The 16328-nt window shown below is 40.0% G+C and overlaps 1 protein-coding gene across 2 annotated transcripts in view; it reads left to right on the plus strand.

The window, feature by feature from the left end:
- Nucleotides 1-13010: 13010 nt before the first annotated feature.
- RHOJ (ras homolog family member J) overlaps nucleotides 13011-16328 on the plus strand; it is an 86108-nt gene continuing 82790 nt past the window's right edge. For both annotated transcript variants that reach the window (XM_057733221.1, XM_057733222.1), the window contains exon 1: nucleotides 13011-13611. In XM_057733221.1, coding sequence (XP_057589204.1) covers nucleotides 13287-13611 — 325 coding nt within the window. In that variant the 5' untranslated portion in view covers nucleotides 13011-13286. The remainder of the gene's footprint in view (nucleotides 13612-16328) is intronic.

The following is a 16328-nucleotide window of genomic DNA, read 5'->3' on the forward strand; positions in this document are numbered from 1 at the left end:
GATGTGGTTTTCAAATATACCCTAACCATACATAATAATTTTTTTTCTGGGGCAAGTGAAGGACATCATCATGTGCTGAGGGAAAACATCAGACTCTCAGCAGTGGAGCCCTTTTCACTGTAGGTCAATCTCTGTAACAAATCCTGCCATTTTAGTCCAACATTTAACATCTTGATATGCCAGCTTTCAAATAATGGATCAGGCTGTTTGAGATTCTGATGTCACTAAGATACACCACTTGAAAACATACTTCAATAACAAAGCTGTCCTTATCAGATCACCAAGAAGAAATATTTTGTATCTTTCTTCATTGCGAAAACTTGTAAATATGTTTCCTCTCACCAATAATTCTCCCTCTATCCTCTGTATCAATTTTTCCTTTTTATTAGTTCTTTCCCATCAGCATAAAAAACTATGCTGTTATTCCTTTCTTTAAAAGAAAAAGAACCTCCAGTTTCTCTGATCCCTCCCTTAAATCTCTCCGGTCAGTTTTTTGTTCCCATCAACTCCACCAAAACCACTTTTGTCAAGGCCACCAGTGACCTTGACATTGCAAAATCCCACAGTCAGTTTCCAATTCCCCTCTTACAGGAACATCAGCAGCATTCAGCACTGTTGATTGATTACTGCCTCCTCTGGGAAATACAGTCCTCACTTGGTCTTCTGGACACCACGTTTTCTTAGGTTCCTCCTTGAGGCACTCTCCTTGCTCTCCTCAATCTCCTTTGCTCCTCTAACCTCAAGGGGTTTCTCCTTTCTCTAGGGAAGCAAATCTACATGCCAAGCCCCAGCTCTCCCCTGATATCCAGGACCATGTATGTCTCTGTCCAATAGACACACATCTCCAAAACCAAAATCTTGATCTTCCCTAGCCTCAAAGTCACAGTCAATGGAAGTTCCATCTTTCTAGTTGCTCAGGCCAGAATCCTCAGGGTTCATCCTTGAGTCATCTTATTCTCTCATAACCTACATACAATCCTGCAGATCACTACTGTACCCAGAACATGACCTCTTATCTCTACTTCCTCTCTGGCCCAAGCCACCACTGTATTTCACTCGGATTATTACAACCAATCTCCTTGCTTTCATTCTCCTCCAATTCCCAGTCTATGTTCCTCACAGGAGCCAGGGTGATCCTTTTAAAATATGCCCAGTCACTTCACTCCCCTGTTCCAAGTCCTCAGTGGCTCCCTAACACACTCAACCAAAGTCCATACCTTGACCTAAAAAGCCCACAGCCTGGCACTCTGCTTCCTCCATCACTTTATCCCTCACTCATTCTGTTCCAGGCACACTGGAGCTCATACATTCCAGGGATAACATCATTAGGATATTTTCATTGGCTGGTCCCTCTGACTAGACTGTAAGCTCCACAAAGTGACAATGTTTTTTATCGGATTTGTTCACCACAATATCCCCAGTACCTGGTAAGTGCTCAATGGATATCTGTTGTAGAAATTAATAAATCCATGGTAAACTATACATCCAACCATTTTTCCAAAGCTATACTATACATTTAAAATCATATAAACAACTAATTGTTTAAAATGATTCTAAAAAGGCTTAAATAGCATGGAAAATATGGCTTTCAGATTCAGACTTGGACTTGAACCCCTGCTCCATCACTTAATCGACCAGCTCTGTGATTTTGAGGCTGAGCCTCTATTTCCTCTTAAGAACAATGGAAATCATGGCACCCATCTCTCCGACTATTGAAAGAAGGATTCAATGTGATAAGAGTGCAAAATTTCTTAGCACAGTGTCTAACATATAATAGCTGTTTGTTAAATGTTAGAAGGTCCACCTCCCTTTTCTCCTTCCTCCTTGATTACAGGAAGAGTTATTTGCTCTCTCTGCTGAAGGTTGAACAGAGTTGGAAAAGAATTTTACTTTGCATGCCAATCAGTTTGTGAGATGCCTGGAGCACAGTGTTGAGAAGGACTTGGCAGGCACATCCAGACTCAGCTAGAACTAGCACACCGTGACGACACCTATCCTGGCACTGGAGGAGAGAATGGTGGCATCTGAGAAGAATCTCACATCTGGGATTGAATGGCTTACCCTACTGCCTCATAGAAGAACCCTCTGCCTCTCCAAATCCTCATTTGATTTTTCTAATATAACTGTGAGAGGAGCTATGTCATAGCAGTGTCAATTGTAGAATTATTCCTGAGGTTAAGGAAAGGCTTAAGGAAAGACAGTGGAAAATCTATATTTCTACAAAGGCTTATCAAATCAATTGACCTGTCAGTTCATTTTATGGAATCTGCTTCTTTCAATATATTCAGGCCTGGGTCTAAAACCACAGAAGGTTTAGTTAATCAGGCTTCACAAATCCCACGTCCTCAACCAGATTTTGAAAGCTCACATTTACTCTAAGGGAGCATTTCCCAATGACATAAAGAGAATTTCAACATTTTTTAAAAAGATCTTCAGTACAGAATAATTTAAGACTAAGCATTGTATCGATTCTAGTGGTGTAAGAAATACTGAGAATAACTGCATGAGACAGATGTTAACCAAATAAAAGAACTTTAGAAATGGATATAGTTACTCCCCTAGGATGCTGTTATTCATCCAGTTGACTTGGTCTGGTAACAATATCTCTTATGTTTTAATGGCATAGAGAACGTGTGTTACTAAGTTCAAGCTCTCTCTGCTCACTGCACAACAGGCCAATAAATTGGAGACGAGGTGTTGAGGCAAGAAATACAACTTTATTCGAAAAGCCTGCAGACCAAGAAGATGGCAGACTAAAGTCTCAAAACTAACCACCTTATCTGGGTTTGGATGCCACTTTCTTTTATAGAACAGAGAGGGGGAGGAGATGAGGAAGTAAAGTAAAAAGGCCATAAGATTTGCAAATGTCCCCTGGAATGGCCAGCCTCTGGGAGGGGGTGTGTTAATTTCTTCTTTCTTGCAGCCATCCACAGATAGACAGGGTCAGGATGTTTCCCTGAACAAAGGCACTTTGGTTTAACATTCAGGCAGAGGGGCAGGGTTCCGAGGCAGGCCATTGCATACAGACAGTATCCTTTTAGTGAACAAAAGCAAAGGGAAGGAAAGGTTAAAGTAAAAGAAACAGATCCAACATGTAGTCAGATTTAGCTCTTCCCTGTTACATGTGTTGGCTTAAATTTTTTTAACATGTCTATGTCCAAAATATATTTTGGAGAAAGGAAGGGAGTGGGCATAACTGTAGTTAGTTCTTAAAAAAAAACAAAGTAGTATCAAAGGCAGTCAACTTATCTGACAATAAGCTTTTGTATCCAAAGTAGGAGGAAATAAACATTTCCTATTATGTGCCAAATTTACCTACTGGAAAAAAGAAAATAAAAATTAAACCAAACAAAATATGGCTCCAATTAGATGGCTCCTATTCTATATCAAATCAAGAAACATGGAGCTAAAGATATAGTCACAATATCCAAGCAATAATGTTTCATACTTACAGTTCCAATTCTATTTTGATTATGCAAAAGATAGCCATGAAAACAAACAGGAGAGAAGGATATTTAATAGTCATCCTTGATCCAGGTATGGTTGGAATCAGCTGTAGAGATGATATGCTAATATAGTGCTATATCAACACCTTCAATAAGAATAAAGGCATATAGATAAAGGTCTGAAGTACCAGAGTTCAGAAACTGATAGGCTACCCCACACGGTCCCTGCAAACAGACCAAATGAGGCATGGATTGTAGGGCACAGCACTAAACGTTGCCGCATGTTACAGGCTCTTAAATAAAAGGTCAAAGATTCTCATTGATGGATAGAAACTGAATGTAGGACACTCACTGTTTGTGACTCAGCATCCATTCTTAAACAACCGAGTGAAGATTAAGGGTTCTATAGCCAGAGCGCTCATGGGAATCCTGGCCCTGCCACTTCCTAGGGGTGTGAACATAATCTCTGTGTCTTAGCGACCTCATCTGTCAAATGAGGAGTTAATGGTACCCTTCTCATAGAGTTGTGGTAAGGGTTAGACATATACTAACACACACAGACATTATTATTATCACCATCTCTATTACTACAACCACTGGTAGTACTAGTATTATTTCTATTATTATCTTTTTCACTTCCTCTCCTAACATCAATATCTAGAGTTTCCTCCCTCAATCCCATTCTCCATTTTCAGCCCTGCGATTCCACGGCACAAAGGGTGCAGTTCAATTGGCTTAAGCCCATCAGCATGTCTCACTCAACCCAAGTCAGAGAGAAACCTAGCCCTTGTGAGGTGATGCCAAGATATACACTCTCCTCTCTACCAGGCTGGGTGGCTGAAGAAGTGAAGCTTACCTCCACTGAGACTGTGGAGTAGCCCTGAGATGCCAGGGGCCCTTTTGTAGAGCCTAAGCGTGGAACCAACCCAGAAGTAGGAGGCCAAGAATGGATCCTAGTGGCAACATTAATTCCTGGATCAGTCAAACCCAGCTATAGCAAACCCCAGTTATTGACTATCAATGTCTTTCAGCTTAAGCTAGTTGGGGTCCAACTGTGTTCCTTAGATCTTTTATATGTTCATAACTATGTTCTAGAGATGTGATTATTTTTATCTAAAAGGCAAAAAGTCATTGTTTAATGAGGACTTTCTTATAGTCTACACAAATAGGGACGTAAGTGACTTACATCTAGTTCTTAACCATGTGTCTTAGTCTGTTTGGGCTGCTATAAAGGAATACTAGACTGTTACAAATAACAGAAATTTACTTCTCATAGTTCTGGAGGCTAGGAAGTCCAAGATCAAGATTCCAGCAGATTTGGTATTTGGTGGAAGCCCACTTCCTGGTCCATAGATAACTGTCTCCTTGCTGTGTCCTCACATGGTAGAAGAGGCAAGGGAGGCCTCTGGGGTCTCTTTTGGGACACTAATCTCTTTCATGAGGGCTTCATCCTCACAATCTAATCACCACCCAAGACCCCACCTTCAAACCCCATCATGTTGGGGATAAGATTTCAACATATGAACTTTGGGGGACACAAACACTCAGTCTATAGTACCATGTAAAAACAAAAGCATAAATTTGGAAAGAAAATCAACTCAAATTATAATCACATATGTCCAGAATGCTCTCTCCAGCATTTCATAGCTTTGCTAAGCAAGCACAGACCTATGAAGCAAGTCCTCTCTTCATGCATTGTCTCAAAGACCACATGGCAAAGCATAGTTGACCCAACACTTCCCCATCATTCTTTCAGGCACTAGCCAGGGCTCCTTCATGTGCAAATAATAGAAATCCACCCCACATTAATTTAAATCAAAATGGGAATGCATTGGTTCATTCAAAAGGGAAATCTGGGGCTGTGTGAAGAATAGCTGGATCCAAGGACTCAAACTATGTGATCCAGAATCTGTTTTTCTATCTTTCAGCTATGTTTTTCTATAGTATAATGGTTAAAAGCATGAGCTCTAGAAGCAAGCTGCCAAACTTAGAATCCTGGATCCACCACTTCTGAGCTGTTTGACATGAACAAATTACCTGATTTCACTCACCCTCCATTTTTTTAGTAATAGAAAGGGAGATAATAATAATGTGAGCCTCATAGGTTTTAGGAGAGGATTAAGTGGTTAAAAAATATAAACTACATTATCACCATTATTATTATCAACATCAGGCAGGATCTTTACACCTGGTGGCAAGGGTGGCCCCAACAACGATTTTATGTGAACCTCAGTGAGAGAAATTCCAGGGGAAATGAGCACCTATTTGCAGAGAACATCAGCTAAAACCCCAGAGATAGTTCTCATCTGCCACACCTGGATGGTGTGCCCCCTCCTGCATTGGAGGGTGGGGTCAGCCCCAGATGAACAGCTTGGACTGAAGGCAGAAAAGAGGCAGAAGGAAAATTGGAGTGCTGTTACTGAAAGAGGAAAACAGTTCAGATAGGCACAAACAACATGTCCACTACAGGGCCAAATGCAACTTGCTTATTCAAATAGTAAATAATAGTCGTTGGTGCTTTATATAATGAACACCGGCTGTCATGAAAAGAACAAAGCCTGGGAGCCATATTGTAAAGAAAATGCTTTTATTGTTTGGAAAGTTGGATTTAATAAATATAATAAGTTCCTTCCAGATTCAATGAGATTGAGATTTGGAAAGATTCTGAGACATAATAAAAAATGAAAGTCCAATAGACACAAATCTTTTGGTACTTGGAGTTTGCTATACGTTAGAATTAGCCATGAGTGCTTCATAGATGCGGGCATTTTTGAAGGATCGTCTTTCTTTAACTTGGAAAAATGAAATAAAAATTGGATATGGAGAGGTGGAGAACAGACTTGAGGATACAGGGTGGGCGGGGGGGCGAAGGGGAAGCTGGGACTAACTGAGAGAGTAGCATTGACCTGTATACACGACCAAATGTAAAACAGATAGCTGGTGGGAAGTTGCCGCATAACATAGGGAGATCAACTCCATGATGGGTGATGACATAGAGGGCTGGGATAAGGAGGCTGGGAGGGAGTCGCGGGAGGGAGGGGATATGGGGATATATGTATAAATACAGCTGATTCACTTTGATGTACCTCAAAAGCTGGTACAAGAGTATAAAGCAATTATATTCCAATAAAGAGCTTTAAAAAAAAGACGCAAATTAGGAACGACTATTTGACATTGAAGTACCCACAGTGCTTTTAATAAGTTAGCACAATAAAGGATGAATAGAAAAACAACAAAAAAAGAAAATTGCATAAAATTGCCTGGAATTCTCACTTCACAAGAAGTCTGCATCTTGACAGTTCTTATTGTCAAGGGGCCTATTTTCTAGGGCACTCGACCTGAAAACCATGTGTCCCGCATAGTGACTCCATCCACCCTCTGCGTAGGATTGCTGGGGTTACAAACATGGAAGACTTTAATTCTCTTCCTTCCCCTGTCCTGGGGAATTTTATAGATTTGTTTGAAGGCGTTTTCTTTCCCCTAACTCTCTCTCCACTTCTCCCACTGGGAGTCAGTTTCCAGATCTTTCCTCTCAGTCCCTATCATGTACGAACTCAGAATCTGAGATTAGAGCTGTGATTTCATTTCAGCCTTGGTAGTCTTTACGTTTCTTTCTTCTGATGCATATGATTTCTAGATACAAATCGATTAGCAAGTGGGTGTTCAAGAAATATAAACAGACACATTAAGTCTACAGAGTAGAATTGCATTTCCCTCTGCATTTAGTGTTTCAGAACAAGGAGCTGGCCAGTCACCTGCAGGCTCTCAGGACTCATTTTTGTGTTTCATCCAGTCACAACCACCAGAATCCCTCCTTGTACATAACAGACATCTCCTGTTATTGTTGAGAGGCCCTTCAAGTCCTCAATCTATGCATTAATTTTTTATATGACAATAATGCATCCTAAGCAGAGGTCAAATTTTGAATTTTCTAGCAGAGGTGGAAAATTTACACCAATCTTTCTCACTCTCCCAATAGATCCCACATGCAAACCAGGTAACAGATGGGTCATGGCCCAGAGCCCACAGAAGTTCAGCCAGTGACAGTGACACTGTGTTGCTTGTCCACCCAGACAATAACCAAGCCAGTGACACTGGACTTCTTGGGCCCATATCACTAACCCGCTGAAACAATCCTCAAGGATACTCGTTGACTCTAAGACGGCTATTTCCACAGCTATTTCCTGTTCTGTGACCTCGATGGATGAACACCCCAGCACCACCTCAGCTCAAATTTCTCCACCTTCCAAAATATACTTCTTCAACCTGGAAGATCAGGAATCAATGAAAATTTTCTTTCTAAACTGTTATCTTTCTCCAGATTTTCTGAATAGGGGAAACTTAAAAGTTCTCTAACCATTCCATGGAGAGAGACCAAAAAAAAAAAAAAAGTCAGATCACCCATAGGACTCTTTCTGGAACAAGGCTTTGTTTTCAGAATTAAGGTATGCAATAGTGAAACACAGAAGAAATACACACACACACACACACACACACACACACACCCCATGACCATTACTGGTCAAATCAGTCTCTTCCTTTCAAACAAAGAAAAAAGTCCCCATTGCCTTAGATCTGCAAGTAATCTATTTCTATAAGAATTAAGAGATTTGGCAAAGAAAGAAAATTCGTTCAAGCAAGAAAAATGAAAGCCATTTCTAGAACTATAAGAAGATCGTATCCAGAAAATGTGGCTGATATATGATATGATATGACATGGGCAATAGCCAGAGGCTGAGTGCGGATGGCCTGACAGATAAAATACACAAACCCAGAAGTATCCCTGATGGCAATGACTCACCAGCCTTGGGGGTAGGGGTTCCAGTCCAGGCCAGTCCTAGGATAGCCTATTAACTTTCAGCAGAGCCCCAACTAAACTTGAGATTTAGTCCCAGTGGGAGATTTGGGTCAGAACCCCTAAAACTATGCAGCCCTCCTGCTTCCCACTCTACCCTCTACCGCTAGGGCCCTGACTTCCATGTTAGCCCCACAGAAGGCTTTCTCTGGAATGGCGGTTACTCGTGGCTGGGCATCCCGGAATCATAGGAACCACAGCACATCCCACATTCCTAACACTGGAATCTTAACAGCCTCCCACATAGAGGCAAATCCAGAATCAGAGTATCTGACCCAATTGCATTATTTCCCTGAGTAACTTCTAGTTTCAAGCACAAAAGAAAAAAAATAGACAAGGGAGAAAGGCTGGGCTGTTTTATTAAAATCAGCCTAAAACTGCAGTCAATCGGAAGAATTAGAACTTTATGCAAGAACACTCTGTTGGCATTTGGGGAAATTTATATGAAGCCAAAGCTCACAGGACAAGAGGGAGCCAAGGAATTAAGATCTCTTGGAAAAAGCAGGAAACATCGCCTAGCAAGATTTCACCATGTACTGGTAAGTTTGTGTAAACTTGGTGCTTGAGGTAAACCAAATAATTAATGGCTACAAAACCACCACTCAATCATTGACATGGCCCAAGATCCTAAAGTACAGACATCTGGTAAAGGATAGTTTAACAAATAGTCTTCATACCACTTCTAAATTCATACCTATAAACTTTTCAAATTAAAGTGTATTCTTGACCATTCTATCTGGACAAGTAGTCACAATTCTAGGGACTCACAGACCTATAAGAACAATGCTGAATCATCTTTACCTTTTTTGAAGATTCTGTTATTATGATTCAGGTCAATTTTTTAACATTTAAAAAGATTTATTCTCACATGGACAATATGATCCCTGTAAGTAGCAGGTAATGACATTCTAAATTTCTTGACCATTTTTATGAGAATATCTCAAACACTTTTCCCTGTAAATATTTGATTTGGGGTGGGGTGGGGGGAGGACAGTAAGCAGCGATGGAGCAAGTTTATCTTGAGAAATATAGCCAACATCCTCAAGGGCCATGATCCATCTTTGCATAAAATCAATACGTCCAATTGGATTTCGAGTGAGAGGTAAAGGACCCATAATTGGTTGCTTCGGGTCTCTTAAATGTCTGTTACGTGGTAGTCCACATAGCAATTGGCATGGATGTAAACATCTGTGTGTGCTGGTGCAAGGTTTAGGTTATATACAGATGTAGCACAATTTCACCCAATCTGATTTCTCCTTTCTTTCCTAGGCCAAGAGCTCAGTGGGCTGGGGCATATTTATGGTGTAGGAACACAGGCGGGGCAGCCACGTCTGAGAACTCCATATTTGAATGGAGTATGTACTCCACGCCACATTTACTGGCTGATCTCAGTTACAAGGTCAAAGGCAGAACCTCCTCAAAGTTCTGCCAGACATATCATCACACGGTGCTCAAAGCAGCCTTATTCATCTTCGGGATGGGGTTCCTGACACTGTCAGTCACCCCTTCACCAGCACAGATTGGTTTGGCTGCCACCTTCACACCAGAGCCAATTGCAATTTTATTATTACATATTCCAGATGTTTCATGTAGACAAAATGAAAATAAAATCATATAAGTCACATGCAGTCATAGGTGCATTCAAATGCTTCAGAATGGCACTAAACATAAACAATTCAACTTTCGCGCTTCTTACTTAATCTCAACTAAACTATCTCTGGTTGTCTAAACTATCTAAACTATTCAGGCTCTTCACCAATATTTAGTTCTCTCCTTCCTGGCACATGGTAGGATTATACTTCTGACCCTGTTGGGTAGCATGAGTATGTGACTTTCTTTGGCCAATAGATGTGAATGGAAGTGTCACCTGCAGAAGGAAGCTTTAAGAGCAAATATGTAATGGAGTATTACTCAGACACAAACAGAATGAAATAATGCCAGCTGTAGCAACATGGATGGACATAGACATTACCATGCTGAGTGAAGAAAGCCAGACAGAGAAAGAGAAATGCCATATGATATCACTTATATGTGGAATCTAAAAAAAAAGAAAGAAAGAAAAAAGAAAAAGAAAAAAAGAAGAAGAAGATACAAATGAATTTATTTAAGAAACAGAAATAGACCCACAGACATAGAAAACAAACTTATGGTTACCAAAGGGCAAAGGCGTTGAGAGAGCAATAAATTAAGAGGTTGGGATTAACATCTACACACACCTATATATAAAATAGATACCCAACAAGGACCTCCTGTATAGCACAGGGAACTATACTCAATATTTTGTAACAACCTATAAGGGAAAAGAATCTGAATATATCTGTATATATTCAGCTATGTATATAACTGAATCACTGTGCTGTACACCTGAAACTAACACAGCATTGTAAATCAATTATACTTCAATAAATATATATAAATAAAATAAAATAAAAATAGGTTTTTATTATTGAAAAAAAAAAAAGAGCCAATGTCACTGACTACATTAATTTCTTCCTCTGCCACAGTAATCATCGATGTCCTCAAGGTGGCTCTTCCAGCAGCTTAGATCCCTGAATGAAGATGATAAAAATGCATAATACAGATACAATGTGAGCAGGAAATACACATTCTTTTATTTATTTTTGTTGAAATATAGTTGATTTACAATAGTATATTAGTTTCAGGTGTACAGCATAGTGATTCCATATTTTTGCAGATTATACTCCATTATAGGTTATTACAAGAAAATGGCTATAATTCCCTGTGCTATACAGTATATTCTTGTTGCTTATCTGTTGTTTATGTAGCACTTTGTATCTGTTAATCCCTGCCCCTAATAGGCCCCTCCCCCTTCCCCTCTCCCCTTTGGTAACCACAAATTTGTTTTCTATATCTGTGAGTCTGTTTCTGTTTTACATATGCATTCATTTGATTTTTTTTACGATTCCACATATAAGTGATAACATTCATTATTTGTCTTTCTCTGTCTGGCTTATTTCACTAAACATAATATTCTCTAGGTCCATCCACTTTGCTGCAAATGGCAGAATTTCATTTTCTATAGCTGAATAATATTCCATTATATATATATAACACATCTTCTTAATCCAATTGTCTGTTAATGGACACCTGGTTTGCTTCCATGTGTTGACTGTTGTAAATGGTGCTAATATGAACACTGGGGTACATGTATCTTTTTCAATTAGTGTTTTCATTTTTTCCAGATATATGCCCAGGGGTAGAATTGATGGATCATATGGTAACTCTATTTTTAGACTTTTGAAGAACCTCCATGGTGGCTGCACCGATTTACATTCTCACCAATGGTGTACAAGGGTTCCTTTTTCTCCACATCCTTATCAACACTTGTTATTTGTAGCCTTTTTGATGGTAGCCATTCTGACAGGTGTGAGGTGATACCTCATTGAAATACACGTTATTTTAAATTATTGAGCACTGGGAGTTGTTACAGCAACATAATCTAGTAGATACACAACAACCTTTATAGGAAAGTAGAAACACCATCCCTTTATAGGAAAGAAATATTAGGACACTAAACACTATGGCGAAGGTTACTATAATCCAACACAGAAGAAATGTGAGGCTATATCTATTACACAGTAGTATATACATGTGGATATATATATTATCGATAGCCACTTATTAAAACAGACTTTGCACACACACCCCTGCCACATACAAAAAAAAAAAACCTCCTCAAATAGTTAGATAATCTGAATTCTTAAAACTCAGTGCTCAAAAAATCTCAAAGAAACACACAGTTCCCCATTAAAAAAAGTACTTGACCCAGCTGTCAAAATCACTTGCTAAGTTCCACTTCTTTTCTAAGACCAAGTACATTAATCAAATGCAGAGCTTCAAAGGGGCTTCATTTTGAGTGACCCAACAGACAAATAAATTAGCTGCCAATGGCTCTTTTGTAATTGAAGAGGGCCAGGCTGACCAAAGGGAGAAGACTAAATCAAAAATGGAACTGTTCAAGCAAAAGCAGCGTTTGGGGACCTGAAACAAACCAATAAAGCCGTCCCACACACTCCCATCTCCAAGAGTAAGGGTGAGCCAAGCACATGTGTGTTTATTCGCTAATAAGAAAATGAAAACATCCCACATCTGATTGATTTCTTATGTGCTACAACCATAAAAATGTTTGTGTCTGGAATACACGTTTGAGCGTTGAGCTCAAGTGTGGCGGCTTATAAACCCGATCACACATCTTATACCCTCGATCTACAAGAAACAATGCAACTCTGGAAGCTTTTCTTCTTTACTGCCAGGACAAATTGCTTAGGGTTTCTCATTTAAGTATGTGAAGAACTGTCCAGTTTTCATTTGCAGAGCTTTTAAGTGGTGACTCAGTGAGGGATGATGTCATATGTTATCCTACAACGGCTGGTGTGGTTCCCTCTGTTTCTGTGGCCGACAGAACTCCCCAGTTTCCATCCTTTCGTCAGCTTCTTCCCAGCCAGCCACAGGCAAACAGCCTCCCCAGCCATGGATGAAACAGGAAGTCTGACAGCTTGAGTCGGCAGTGGGACCCCTAGTGTTTTCCCACTCCATGTCCTGGCAGCGTTCCCCAGAAGTACAAACACACACACACAGAGCTCCCATTGTTGCAGCCTTCTCCAGCCCACTGATCCTAATATGGAATGCAGCAGGAAACCCATGATTTCCTGACACTCGGCAAGCTGGAGGAAGCAAGAGAAAACTCCATTAAAAAGCCCAGCTTTCCTCCATGTTAGATGTGAAGTAGAAAATGGGGAAGATTTAGCGAAATTCCACTGTGTCTTCAGCCAGGCTTGGAGAACAGGAGAGCAGAGTGAAAACCTCAGGTTGTTGAAATTTCTAGAGTCCCAGGAAGCCCCTAGACTTCGGTGAAAAATGAGGATTTCTTAACATAAACTGATGGGGGAAAGGGGCAGATGCTTTTAATCATTCTCCCCAGTGTGTGTTACCTTTCCTGACCAGTATGGTAAGCAAGAGGGCATATGCCAGCCGCCTCGGACAAGTCTGCACGATCCGAGTTACCCAAAGTAAGACAGAGTGATCGCAAGCCTGCCTCTTGCTTCATGGGCTTTGGGAGAAGCAGGAGAAGCAACAGCAGCAGCACAGTCACAGCAGCTGGAGCCGCGAGAATGAACGGCCAGGAGGGAAATGACAGCAGCTGCGGCTGCGGTGGCCACGAGGAGAAGAAGATGCTGAAGTGTGTGGTGGTGGGGGACGGCGCCGTGGGGAAGACCTGCCTGCTGATGAGCTACGCCAACGACGCCTTCCCGGAGGAATACGTGCCCACTGTGTTTGATCACTATGCAGGTAAGGAAAGTGGAAAAGCTACACCTGCATTTGGGGTGAAGGATGTGGGAGGCGACACCTCAGCTTCAGAGGGGCCTGACCTATCTCCGGTGTCACTACTGGGTGCAGGCCTGGCGGGAGCCAGGTGGTTGGGCATAGCAGACAACCAAGGTCTTTGCTGTTGTTAGAACAACCTGTGTATCAATTTTATTGTAACAATTTTCCCCTGTGAAACCAAATGAATAAGGCTGGGGAAGTACCCCTAACTGCCCTCCGGGCTTTGGGGCTAGAGATTTTACTTAACATTTGCCTGATGATCCATCAACTTTCTTCAATGTGACCATTTTAAAATGTAATGTAATTGCATCACAATTCTTTTTTAAAAAAAACAAAACAACGACAGCAAAGAAAAAACACCACTAACCACACAACTGGTGAAAGAAGTGTTCTTGCCACTTCGCATATATTCATCCCATGCCATGTATAAATGAAATGCTGAGATTAGTAACATTAGAACATTTTTCTATAACAACTGGTGCTGTCCTAATGTACTTTCATTTTCCTGTGGAGGTAGATTGAAGAAAAAGTATTGAAAGATTTTATATATCTATTAGGCAATCTGTATCTTGAACTAAAAGAGAAATTTTTAATTGATATGTTTTAAAAGTAAAAGTAAAGATTAAAATAAAATTTTAATTGCTTCAACATATGTCCCCGAAGCACAAAATATGGCATAAAATATTTTAAGATCTGACGGCTAAGATACTGTAGTCACAACTTAATTCTTTCCAGTATGTTTTTATGAGCGTTGTAAAGTTTGTCATGTGATAGCTTACCTAAATTTTTCCATTTTTTCTCTTAATCTCCAAAACAAATCTTATTAAATTTCTTAAAAATGCTTCAGGTTTACAATAGCCTAGATTTTATAACTTTTTTAAATACAACGATCCGCTTGATCACTCTGAGATCATCTTGAGTTACAAGAGATTTGAGATTTTGTGATAGGAAAATTTCTCTTCTTCACTTTAGCTTTGGGTCCAGAGCAGCAAACGGGAAATGACCCACAGGAAACCTGTGTGAGCGCTGGCTTTGCTGTGGAGCCGTTTGAAATCCTTTCTATAGGAAGTAGCTTCGTTTCCAGAGCTAAACCATCACCTACATCTCCTCCTACTACTACATGTACATGATTTATGACACTATTACAGAGCAGACAGAGAGAGAACCACAGTGAAAATAGTATCCACTTTCTAGCAGGTTTTTCTATATTTCTGGAAATCAAGAGTAAATTTGAATGCTGGCTCCCCTAAGCTTTTCTGAAAATATAGTGACTGCGCCCAGAGAAGAACATTTTAATGAGAACAGAATGAAGAGAAGTACAGGTAGACTTTCACCCTGAGCGGGGGGAAAAAACTAATTGTAAAGTTAGGTCTACAACTTAAGAAAGTTATTAGGATCTTGACCTATAAACATCTTAGCAAAGGTTATTTATTCTACACCCTCTTTCTGCCAGGATAGGGAACTGGCTGGTACCTAATTTCAAAAACTTTTAGATCAAAAATGGAACCCACAATCTACTAAAGGGAGAGGTTTCAAGTGCCTTTAAAAATTACATATCCCATCCCCAATTACTGGGTGAACCAATTACAGTACAGTGTCAGGAAGAAAGAGGATAAAACCATCTTTAGAGACAGTCAGACTATAACAAAACATTAGAGATCGAACAAAGGCTGGACCACTGCTAGATTCCACTAGGATCAAATTGGTTTATTTCAGTTGTGTACATACTTGCTGTTATTTGAGCACTAGAGCATCTTAGATTTTGGCTATTTTTTGTTTTAGCTCTCAAGAAATCATAGTCACTGTACCCAAAGCAATACTTTGCACATAGTAGACATTCCCAAACATTGTTACTTTGATTTACACTTTGTACCTTTTTTAAGTACACAATCATCTCATCATTTGCAGTTAGATTACAAGGGAAATGAAGGTGTGAGCCACATACATCTAGGAGCACAATGAAGTGAATATTTCCATTAGTAGAGGGATCTTCTCCATCACAAAGACCCTAACTCTTTCTACCAACACCCTCTTCAAACAGGAACCAACTAAACGTAAACCCTTACACCATCGCATGAGAATCTACAGTCAATTGCAAAAGAACTCATGCTCTCTTCTCCATATGGAGAAGTATCCGGTAACCAGTCCCTGGGTCCTACTGGCTCATTCTGAAATGACAACCTGCAACTAGTTAATTGAGTCTTTGGAAAATTGCAGTCAAAGAACTTAGAAACATTCAAGTCAAAGAAAGACTATCCCTTGAATAAGAGATTTCCCTAATAGCTACCCATCTCAGGAAGGTAAAGATATAATAATAGTAAGGATGGAAATCAGCATACTGCTCAAGATAGTGAGCTCTGAAGCCAGGCAGCCTAGTTCTAATACTGGCTCTGCCATTACTGTGTGACCTTGAGCAAGTTGTTCAACTTCTCTGTGCCTCAGTTATCATGAATTTTTTTAAAGGGGCAATAGAGGTATTAAGATCATGAGAACAAAATTAATTAATATATGTAGTTCTTAGAACACTGCCTTAACACACAAGTGTTAGGTACTCAGTAGCTATTATTATTAAGAATAAGGTCTCTATTATATATAGAATAAATAAACAATTGAACGTAAGGTCCTACTGTATAGCACAGGATACTATATTCAATATTCTGTGATAAACCATAATGGAAAAG

This window comes from Hippopotamus amphibius, chromosome 4 (genome assembly GCF_030028045.1).
Source record: "Hippopotamus amphibius kiboko isolate mHipAmp2 chromosome 4, mHipAmp2.hap2, whole genome shotgun sequence".
Lineage (NCBI taxonomy): Eukaryota > Metazoa > Chordata > Mammalia > Artiodactyla > Hippopotamidae > Hippopotamus > Hippopotamus amphibius.